Here is a 12,142-nt window from a genome sequence, read left to right on the forward strand (position 1 = left end):
ATTTGGTTTTTCAAATGAAAGCAGGATTCTGGTAAAAATTGATTTTGAAATGTCTCCAAGTGAGACCAAACCAACTCCCAACAGTCTATTCTATTACATATCCTGGACCTATAAGTTAAGCATTAAATACTAGAGCACGGAATGTGACCAAGGACAGTGGGGGAAAAAAGAGCAAACAGCAAATTCACACAGAACACAAGCACCTAAAAATCCACTCACAAAGTTAAGACAAAAATTGTAGCTGATCATTTAGGGTAGAGATCTCTCCTCTTTCCCAACAAATTTTGATAATTTTATAGAGAAAGACTCACAGGGATAGGAGAGTATATGACCTAAAGCCTATCTTCCTTAAGTGACACTGGATAAACACTCATCTCTAGAGATACAAAATATGGATGCAAATATGTTCTCCCTCTTCACTGTCCACTTTGTATGCTGCAAGTGCCGACTGGCAGGCTGCTGTCTGGGTTAGCAGACACAAGTGAACCTCCCAACCAGAAAGATGCTAAGCTCCCGGAGCAGCAACTACTTCTTCCAGAAGCTGAAACCTTTCTAGACCCATGGAAAGCAGTCAATCAAGTATTTCAGAAAGTGGAAGGAAGACAAAACCTACTCAAGGAGTAACAACCACTGCCTTCACGTCCACAAATTTGGAAGCTCCACCCCTACACCCAGCAATCCCCCCGCACAGGAAAGGGGCCCCCTGAGCTCCTAAGGTCAGGGCTCCCAATTAGGGTCAGGTCATTGCCCAGCACAGCCATCTTGGCCCAGTTCTTCAGAGCAGGGACCTGCGGTGATGACAGAGAAGCTGCTGGTATGTTGCAGAAAAGATGTCCCAAAGTAAGGGTGCACATCCACTGACTCTGAGCACCAGGCTGGCAGATTTGATTAGGTTTCTCCCACCGGCAGGAAGCACCACCTGCATCCGGGAAGACCCTGTACGGTCCTAAAAGTTCCCGATTCACCGACCATGCAGCGAGTGTGCCTGTCTGCTGCCTCTACACCCAGCAGTGACTGGCTGCAACAGAAGCACTGGCGGCCCCTCTCCGAACCACACAAGCCAAGCTCCGGAGGATGCTGGAGCTGGCCTCACGGAAGGGGACACTGAGGCGGAACACGTGAGCGCGCAACCCACCGGACACCAACACAGAGTACTTACCGCCACAAAGAGCATGCAGTACATGGAGAATGAAGAGTGGCCCGAGTAAAAAGACAACCTAGGAGAGAAAGAAGACAAAGGTCAATTTCCTTTCCTAGGCAGGCATAATCATCTTGCTGTCCTAAATCTTACTGTGGTGGAGCAGACACCTGGCCCCCTCACCTTGACCAATTACAGGAGTGGGGAGGGATGCCCTAGTACTGAGACTTCCAGCAGGGAAAAACCTGACACGAACATTTCTGAAGTAATGCTCCACAAGCCACAACTGGTATATAAATGGTCTGGCTTCAGGACACGTACACTTAAAGGACCATGACTTAAGTTTTATTTTCTATCTGAAGGGTTTGCCCCTGAGTGCTAGTAATACCTCCTTTAGAATACTCGGAAGTTAACTACTTCTTCAAAAAGAAAATAAATTAAAAAAAAAATTAAAAGTGCTATTTTAGCCCTTTTAACAGGCACACATCTCACCTTAGAATTCCCACCAGATGAAAATGCTTGTTTGACATTTATTTTCAAACTGTGCACTGATGGTCGTGTACCAGATGAATCCACACTTTTCAACATTATATTCTATCAACATGTGAGTATTGTCTTCCCACCCAAAGTGACAGAATGCTTGCAAAACTTAATTTTATGGCCCCTTTTGGAAAAGGGAGAAGCTTACTAGCATCCATGATCTAGGTTCTGCTTATGGAGTGCGGGCCATCGGAACTCAAAGGGCAAGTACATTCGGTCCAGTAAAAGTAATTCCATGCAAAGGATGCATCAAGCAAATAATGAGAATGCTTCTCCTGCCTATGAATATGAACGTAACTCAGAAGGGCAGGCTTCAAAGTGTTTTACTTATTATACCCTGCTTGATTGAAAAGGAATTTGGTTACGTGGTTTCAGAGAGGTGAAATTAAAACACAGATTAGAAAGTCATCTGTGTTATGTTTGGCAACTGAGGGAAGGTGGGAGTGGAGATTTTCTTAAGCATGTACCGATGATGATCTAGCAAGAATTATGATAATCTTTTTCATAATCAGATACATAGCTAAGAAAATGAGTATTTTCAACTTCTAGTACCAACTAGGAATTACCTAATTAAACCTGATAATTACTATGGATTTAATCTATATGAAACAAGAAAAATAAATCACTTTTAGCCTCACCAACTGTTTGGCTGTAGAGAATAGATCAGTAGAAGTCCTTACTTTAAATTAGATAATTAGAGCAGAGTTCTATACATTTTATATTTCAGTAAGTTATACTGAAGAACCTACAAGTTAATAAAAGCCAATTTCAAGAACTGTCAAATACCATCAAGCCAGCATGACCACGATCAGAGAAATGTTCTCAAAGCCAAGCAAGTTCAAAGTTTCACTAAGACTTCATCTTCAGAGTATTCACTGTACACTATGCCACAAAACTGTAAATTCCAAACCTACGTTAATAGTTTTAAACAGTTCTGATTCAGTCACAGGGAGATTTCATTAGTTGAAAACAAAATGGTTTCAATTTTTTATTCCGAATACATAAGGAGGTATTTTATCCAGTATAGAACCAGTCAAGGAATAACCTCTGACTTCAACAAACAGGGATTAAAACACATAAAATAAGAGCTCTGGGGCACCTGGGTGGCTCAGTCATTAAGCATCTGCCTTTGGTTCAGGTCATGAGCCCAGGGTCCTGGGATCCAAGCCCAGAGTCGGGCTCTCTGCTCGGCAGGGAGCCTGCTTCCCTTCCTCTCTCTCCACCTGCCTCTCTGCCTACTTGTGATCTCTGTCTGTCAAATAAATAAATAAAATCTTAAAAAAAAAAAAAAAAAGTTGGGGGGAGAACTCTATTTGACCTCTTTACTCACTGTAGGTGACCAAACAATCATGGTAGTATGGACTTTTACCAACTATTAAAACAGAGTAAGACACCAAAATACAAATTCAGGTTATTTTCATATTCCATACACATCTCTTTATTGGGATCTCTAGGAGATATAGCTCTTTATTATGTCTTAAACTCACAAATGAACAAATAATTTTATGAGTAATTGAATAAAAATCCCCAAAGTAGGGGTGCCTGGCTGGCTCAGTCAGTGGAGCATGTGACTTGATCTAGGGCTTATAAATTCAAGCCCCACCCTGGGTGTAGAGATTACTTAAAATCCTTAAAAAATAGTAATAAAAATAAAATATAATTCCAGAAGTAGCCAAAATGCAGACTGTTTTCATCACAGTAACCTCACTGAAGTATTTACAATTTTGGCCCTGGCCTCGGAATGTCACCCCATTCTTAGATGTAGATAGATAGGTAAACAATTTGAGTTAGCTTTCCATCAAAGTTTAAGGCAGTCTCTCCAGAAAGAATATTTACAGAGATAAAATATATTCAGAAAGACAGCTATTTGACTAACGCAGGCATGGCCTATTACACTGAGCAAGTAGGCAAATCGGACAATGTAACTTACTGTGGACAGCATTCTTTTCCAAATGGCAGATTTAAGATTTTTGTTTTCTTTTGTCAGCCAGGACAGCCCTTTCTCCTGGGAGAGCTACTTAGCCTGCACCCTAATATCATAGCCTTCACTAGTGTATACAGCCATCCACTCCCCACAGGGCCCAGGAGTTCCCACTCAACCCATCATTCTTCCATCTCTGTTTTCCAATATCTTCATAAATATTCAGCCTTATAAACTGCAAAGACAGCCAAATCTAACCCTTATCAGTCATCAGACGCAAGCAACTCACATAAAGTGTTTAATTTTTTAAATGGCATTTTGGAGTTCATGGGGAGGTTAAATCACAACCTCCTAAAATTCTCACTGCTCTTGCCCTGCCCTCTGATTTTCTTTCTTCCTCCCAACTCACCAGAGTTAAAACGCACAGAACAGTTATCCCTTTAGCTATTCTTTTAGTTTGAAAGACCTACTTTGCATTCATTCTTGAATGATGGTTTTCCTTAATACAGAATTGTAGGATAAATTTTTTTCTCATCACTTTTTTGACTTCTACATTTGCTATTAAAATAGAATCTAGTTGTCTGCCATTCCTTTCTAGGTTACCTGTCCTTTTGTGTACTTACCCTCCCCCTCCACCATCAAGGTCAACATTCTCGTCTCAATGATCATGTATCCAGTAGGAATGTCTTTTTATTTATCTGATTTAGTATTCATTGGCTTCCCATTTATATACTTCACCGCTTTTGAACAGGTCTCAGCCATCATAACTTTGTTTTTTTGTTGTTTTGTTTTGAACTTTGTTTTGTATCGTCCATCCTTTTTCTGAGATTGCTTCAACATGTTTGACATTTTCATCCTATCCCTTCCTATCTCTTAAACTTTTTTTTGTACTTTAAATCTTTGCCTATCTTCCATTTCAGCTCTCACGTTTGCTGTGTCTAAAGTACTTTATCAGTCTACTTTTTAATTTAAATACGTATGTATCATTTATAAAAGATCTCTTTGGTCCTTTTTTCAATCTATGGTCAATTTTGATCCTGTTTATCCTTCATCATATTCTCAGTCTCTGATTTATTTCTACACAGTAGATATATTGATTTTATATTCTATATGGTAATTCTACTATCTGCAACCTTTGAGAGCTTATGTAGTTTGTTGTATCTCCTGACTCTCACTTAGGGGAACTTGTTTCTATGTATGTTCCTTCACAGGACAATATGAACTCATGTCCTTGACACTCCATCTGTGGGGAATCTTGGAGGCCTTGGTTTAAAAAGAGTTCGTCCAGCAAAGGGGCGCCTGGGTGGCTCAGTGGGTTGGGCCTCTGCCTTCGGCTCAGGTCATGATTCCAGCGTCCTGGGATCGAGCCCCGCATCAGGCTCTCTGCTCAGCAGGGAGCCTGCTTCCCCCTCTCTCTCTGCCTGCCTCTCTGCCTACTTGTGATCTCTGTCTGCCAAATAAATAAATAAAATCTTAAATAAATAAATAAATAAATAAATAAATAAAAAGAGGTCTTCCAGCAAAGATGTGTGTTCTCTCCTGCTGGGTTCAATAGCAATCCACTTAAAAAAATATATATACATATATATATATATATATATATATATATATATATATATATATATTTTTTTTTTTTTTTTTTTTTTTTTTTTTTTTTTTTTAAAGCCCCACATATATAGTATGTATTCTGGCACCAGAACAATGTTGACTATGGTCCTGTAGTTAAGAACCCTTTCTGACAGCAGCCTCCTCCCCTGCCAGGAAGATGTGCCCTTTGGGAGTCCTTAAATTATCCTTGAGTCTCCCCTCTGTCTACCCTGCACTAGCCTCATGTTCAGAGTCCCATCAAAAACTGAGGCTCTAGGCTACCAAGAATTGGCACATACTTTCAGGTACACATCAGATCAACAGCATTAACGAATTCCAACATCATGTCCTTTACTCTCTCATCGGCTTGGCTATTTATTTACAAAGATTTATTTATATGTGTTTATATATATTTTAATATATAATACCAACATGTGCATATGTGTGTGTGTAATGTATTACCTAGCACGTGCAACTCTATCAGTGTTTCTAATCCTCCATATTGCCAGAAATAGAGGCAGTCTTTTTTTTTTTTTTAAGATTTTATTTATTTATTTGACACACAGAGAAAGATCACAAGTAGGCAGAGAGGCAGGCAGAGAGAGGAGGAAGCAGGCTCCCTGATGAGCAGAGAGCCTGACGAGGGACTCGATCCCTGGACCCTGAGATCATGACCAGAGCTGAAGGCAGAGGCTTTAACCCACTGAGCCACCCAGGCACCCTGAGGCAGTCTTTTTGAAAACAAGAATTTGGACAAGGGGTACCTGGGTGGCTCAGCAGGTTAAGCATCTGCCTTCAGCTCAGGTCATGATCCTGGGGTCCTGGGATTGAGCCCCAGGTGGGGCTCCCTGCTCAGTGGGGGCCTGCATCTCCCTCTGCCCATCCTCCTGCTCGTGTTTGCACAGTCTCTTTCTCTCAAAATCTTTAAAAAAAAAAAAATTAGGACTAATGTTATCTCAAATCAAATGCTTTACTAGGAGACATAGTCTGGCAAAAAATAGTTTGTTTTCATTTTAAAGTGGTCAGTGTTCACAATGTTTCTAATTCTTACTCTCCCACCAGTTCACTGGGTATGGCAAAGTTGACTCTGGGGCAATTCAGAACTTCCTTCCTTTCCTTAAAGATCATCCTGAAACTGATTCCTAAAGTATCTTAAGGCAGAAAGGCTGTCATAAGACTTAACGGTTCTAAGCTACTGAACACCTTTCATGCACAGGTATTTAATCCCCAGTACTTCCACTCTTCCCAGAAATCCCCATGGTGGGGGTTGTTGATCCTATTTTAGACAGAGAACCTGAACCTCCCAGAGGTTCACTCACTGGCTCCCAAGTCCCATCGCTTTGAGGATCAAATCCAAGTCCTCCCAGCTCTTTCCCGGTGGGCCAGGATCCCCCACTCAGGTGCAGGGCCGGGGGACCCAGCCGCAGCACGCTGGCATCTCCCAGCAAGGAGCCACCATGAGAGAGAACATGAGGCACGATTCACACACCACCCCATGTGTGAAGTCAGTACACGAAGAACTTAGATCATCTGTGAAAAGGCAAATGTCAATGTGCAGATAAGCATTTTAAGAGAATACTCATTTCTCCTTTGTACACTCCAAAGGCCAAAACAAAAGGAAGTCAAAGTGCAACATGAAGCCTTTTCTCCAAATGTTATTTCCTGATTAGAAAGTTTACACAACAGCAAATTAACCTGAAGGACAGGGTAAATAACACTCCCTTCTGTGGTAACCTTTAAACATAGAATGACCCTGTGAGAAAGTTATAACAAATGTCCCAAACAAATGCACAAAGAAATAATTTCCCAAGTCTTTGTCCCACTTTTTTTCAAAAGGATTTTTACAACCAAAAGCTGTGCAAAATGCTCAGGCAATGAGCTGTCAGGCTATTATCTTTAAAAATTTCACATCTAATATACTGGGGAAGTCAAGTAGGTAGTGAATGGGGAAAATGGGTACTTCTACAGTGCACTGATAGGAGTGCATACTCTTGAAAGGAGATCTGACAATATCTATCTATATGTAAACCCACAGTATTTTCTGACCCAGTAGTTCCACTTGAAGACATCTATCCTAGAGAAACACACACAAGCACAAAGATGTTTGAAGTAACACAGCCAGCAACTTGAAGACGATGGTTTTCTCACTCTTCTTCTGAATACCGTAAATTAATTAAAATCGATTAAATAACTATGTGAAGTGACAAAAAAATCTACAGGAAATATTTAAAAATATGTCACTTATTTAAACCACATAAAACCATACAACTTCACACTTAATGTAAAATACACAGAAAGCAACTGATAGGACAAACTGTTAACAGTCACTCTGGGGAAAGGTATCAAATGAGGGTTAAAAAAAAATCTTTCAGGGGTGCCTGGTGGCTCAGTGGGTTAAGCCTCTGCCTTTGGCTCAGGTCATTGATCTCAGGGTCCTGATATCAAGCCCTGCATTGGGCTCTCTGCTCAGCAGGGAGCTTGCTTCTCCTTCTCTCTCTGCCTGCCTCTCTGCCTATTTGTGATCTGTCAAATAAATGAATAAAAACCTTTAAAAAAAAATGTCACATTTTACAGTGATAATATTGCAAACACAACATGTCATTACTGGGATTTTATACATTTATATATATATTTTAAAATATAAAAAATGATAGACTGGGGCACCTGGGTGGCTCAGTGGGTTGAAGTCTCTGCCTTTGGCTCAGGTCGTGATCCCAGGGTTCTGGGATCGAGCCCCGCATCGGGCTCTCTGCTCAGCGGGGAGCCTGCTTTCCCTCTCTCTCTCTGCCTGCCTGTCTACTTGTGATCTCTGTCTGTCAAATAAATAAAAATAAAATCTTAAAAAAAATTAAAAAAAAAATGATAGACAAATTATCTGATATGCCTGCTACAAATTTCCTACAAACCCCTTCTCCACTAAACCCACACGCACACATGCACCTGAATTCCTTCCTGAACAACACTTGCGTTCGGAGCTGCCCGGCGGCCAGCCCTCAGGACCCACGTACAGCTCCCTGCCTACAGATTCATGTCCAGAGTCCCACTGGGACTCAACCCCGGGAAGCTTGTTCTTACATCTCTCAATGAAACGTTCTGACATCCGTGTGTATTTTTAAATATCATATGTCATGTTTCCATAAAAATATATGCACATAATTTCATACCACTGAAATTCAGCATATTAACCCTGTTGATTATTATAAGTAACAGAGCCAGCAGACAAGTGATTTTGACATATGTGTTTGGAGGGGAGAAAGATCAGATTTCTAGAGATGTGTAGATACACAAGAATCATGGGGTATCTTTTCTCCCAAAGGGTACAGAGACAAAGATGAAGCTGATAAATGGCAAAAGAATGTAAGATGATCCCAAACAAAATTAAGTAAAATACAACAAAAATAATGTAAATTTATCTTATTTGCTTGAACCAGAGACTGAGAGATTAGTTCATTGGAGCAAAAATCCTGTCATATATTCCTTAAATTATTTTTAGAAAGATTTTACTAGGTTTCCATTTAAAGCTACACAGTATTTATATGGAGTTGATTAGCTACTTCATGTATAAAAGTGACATGCCTAACTAAAATAAAACAGATCCGAGTATCCTATTTTATTCATTAATATTAATGCATCAGCATCAAATACCAGTTCACAGCCACTACTGTCAGTGACTTATATACCAAATAATCTAATATCTATAGATACCATACCATGAAACTTAAGGGAGAGAAATGAGCAAGACCGTGGAAAATGAAAAAAGAGAGGGGTAAAAATAGGACATAATTGATAGGTGTGCAAGGTATTTTAAACTCTTGATTAAATAAACCAGTTGATGATTAAAAACAAATGATCGCATGTCTTCTGTTTATGGGAGACTCGTTTGAAAAGAAGGAATCTAAAAAGGAGAAGTTGTTGAGAACTCAGAGATAAAGGAAAGTAAAACTGGGTGTGCCTTGAAAATCAGATGACTAGGGAATAAATGGTTCTACACTCTGAGCAGGGAAACTGTGTGTCTCTGACAGATAAGCAAAGATGGGAGAATGACAAAGGTTACTGACAGAAGGGTAAAACAGACATAAGTGCACTAAGCAGAAGAAGAGCCGTCACAGGTTTCCTACAGCAAGAGGGAAAAATTGATTCCTTGGTGCAAAAAGACTCCAAATCACCAACGTGGCATTATCGAAGAGTTAAAAAGGAAACAAAGGGCAACTGGCAGGGACGTAACTTTGAGGCGTTCCTATGCCTGCAACTAGTAACTCCTTACCTCCTTCCTCCCCCAACCCCCTTTTAAAACACTGAACAAGGAAAACTACCTTGCCACAAGGTAGAAGAATTCAGAGGCAGTCAGAAGGAAGGCAGACTTCTAAATTGCCTTCTAAGGTGTTTTTTAAGGGGCAGGAATGCTAGCCAGAGGTAAGACTGCCACACCTCTACTTTTAGCCCTCTCCCAAAAAGACAGCATGAAGGCCAAGAAAGCCTGTTAAATCTGGCCAGTACACTCCACTTCCCACCCTGACGCAGACCATGAAATCACCATTAACTCTTCACCACCCAGGTAAGATACCTGTAGAAGATACCAGTACAAGTCTATACAATTAAACTACTATAAAACTTCTGCTATGCACTGAGAGTGGCAAGAGAAAATGCAAAAGCCCACGCACATATGAAATTATTTGAGCCCAACAGGAAGCTGACCAGACAGGTCACTCTGGGTTCCTTTCGGATTCGAGCAGATGATATCACCAGAGACCGTGTTACCAGAGGACAAGCTGAGTGCTGCAGTACTGCACTTAGACAACTTTCTACCAAACGGACAAAAGCACTAGAGTAACATTTCCTTTAGTATCTCAAGTCCTTTTGCTTTAAAAGAAATGAAAGCTTAGATCATATAATATTTAGGTACCCATTTTAGTATATTTAGATTTGAAAGAAGTGGAGGAAAGCAGACTACTTTTTACAAATATAAAGACAAAATCATGACCACATTACTTTCCTGCTTCACGTCCTTCACTGGTACACTGCTGAGCTTCGAGTAATCAAGACCCTTCATCAGGCCCACCAACTAGTCTGGAACCATCATCTGCTACCCAACTACTCACAATTCCCAATACACACCATGTTTCATGCTGTGTTTTTTTCATCACTGCGCCTGAAATGAGCTTCCCAACTTTCCTGGATAATTACAACACAAGAGTCACCGCAGCCACTGTTACCTTCCAGAAACCTTTCTTCAACAACTAGGCTGAAGTGCTCTCCCTTTCTCCAAAAGGAAAGAGATGTACGGCACACATATATCCTTGAACCCACCTTCCACAGTAAATCAGTAAATCCTTCCTTCTTACATTCCATCCAAACATGGGCAGGAGTAGGACAAGACTTATAAACAGAAATGTCTGACGTTTGTTTGTTGCTTTGTTTTAATTACATACGTTAAGTCCATTAGAAAAATTCAGAAGGTATAGCAAATCAAGAGAAAAATTGCTGGTAAACACCCAACTCCCTGAGAGCCCATTTTTTTTTTTAAGATTTTATTTATTTATTAGACAGACAGAGATTACAAGTAGGCAGAGAGGCAAGGGAAGCTTGATTGCAGGACCCTGAGATTATGACCTGAGCAGAAGGCAGAGGCTTTAACCCACTGAGCCACCGAGGCACCCCCGAGATCTCACCTTAATTCATCTTGAATCCTTAACACCCACTAGATAAGCATACAGTAGGTGCTCAATACATTTAAACTCAAACAGAATCTAATGTCTTAATGATAAATCAGTTTTTATGTAGTTATCCCAGAAGATGTAAAATTCTTATACTTTTCATATTTAAATATCACAAATCACCTCTGCTACTTCCCCACCCCTTCCCCCACCAAAGCACCAATAATAGAGTATTATGTCAGTGCCTCCACAAGAAGTACACTTCAATCAGTTTGTGCTTCGACAACTGTAAAAAGTGCAAAAAATAAAACTAAGGACATATGGTACCTTTGCATAATAATGTTATCATATAATTAAATGCTAAACTTAAATAAGTCTCTGCCAATAATCATGGCAAGATAAGTTACCTGATTTTAACATCTTACCTCTGATGTGTTTTCCCCTTACAGTGGTTACAAATTCTGACTTTATCATCACAGTTCTGGAGAATTAGGAAGTCCAATCTAATACCCCCACTCTTTTTGCCCTTCTGTAAGAAACTGTGAGCAGTATCAGTATGTGTCAGCTTAAACATGCAGTACCTAAGGCCTCTTCCCAATACCTTCGGCAAGCATATCAATAAAGTGTATCAAATGTCCAGAAACCTTTTACATTGTGATCAAAGGCAGTCAGATTAGTGGAACAAATGATATCTACAAAGTAACAGATATATTGTTGTAAATGAAAAACAAATTAAGTTTTAAAAGCCTTCTCAGGGGCACCTGGCTCGCTCAGCAGGTAGAATGTGTGACTCTTGATCTCGGGGTTGTGAGTTTGAGCCCCGTAGGGATTACTTAAAAATATAATCTTAAAAAAAAAAAATGTAAGTGGGCAAAAAAACAAAGACAAAATAAAACAAAAACAAGGGATAACAAATAAAAAGGTTTTAGGTACTGCCTGAATCCTACTTTCCATTGCCTTGGAAGAGTTTCTTCATTTTTAAGAATTCAATTCTATTCTTCAATAAACCAAAAATACTGAAAACTGTCCATCTTCATAAATTTCCAAACATTACCTCAGAAGCAATACAATGTAGTTGCAGTAGATTACATAAGAAAATATTATGGTTAACAGGATATAAACATAAAAGAAAAAGGTTAACCAATACTATAATCTTGCTCTCAAGTGCATATGTAAACTCATTTATAACATAAATTGGAGAGTTTGTTGAGCAGACCGGAAGTGGGGTCCAAGATTATACCTCTCGGGGCGCCTGGGTGGCTCAGTGGGTTAAAGCCTCTGCCTTCAACTCAAGTCATGATC

The 12,142-nt window shown here is 40.0% G+C and overlaps 1 protein-coding gene across 7 annotated transcripts in view; it reads right to left on the bottom strand.

Moving 5' to 3' along the window:
* The window catches only part of LOC111156867 (phospholipid phosphatase 1), a 98,456-nt gene that overhangs the window by 9,986 nt on the left and 76,328 nt on the right, over nucleotides 1-12,142 (bottom strand). For all 7 annotated transcript variants that reach the window (XM_022517979.1, XM_022517974.1, XM_022517972.1 and 4 more), the window contains one exon: nucleotides 1,160-1,217. In XM_022517979.1, the coding sequence (XP_022373687.1) occupies nucleotides 1,160-1,217 (58 nt within the window). The remainder of the gene's footprint in view (nucleotides 1-1,159; nucleotides 1,218-12,142) is intronic.

The sequence above is a fragment of the Enhydra lutris genome, unplaced genomic scaffold, assembly GCF_002288905.1.
Source record: "Enhydra lutris kenyoni isolate GAN:26980312 unplaced genomic scaffold, ASM228890v2 scaffoldscaffold50, whole genome shotgun sequence".
Taxonomy (NCBI): Eukaryota; Metazoa; Chordata; class Mammalia; order Carnivora; family Mustelidae; genus Enhydra; species Enhydra lutris.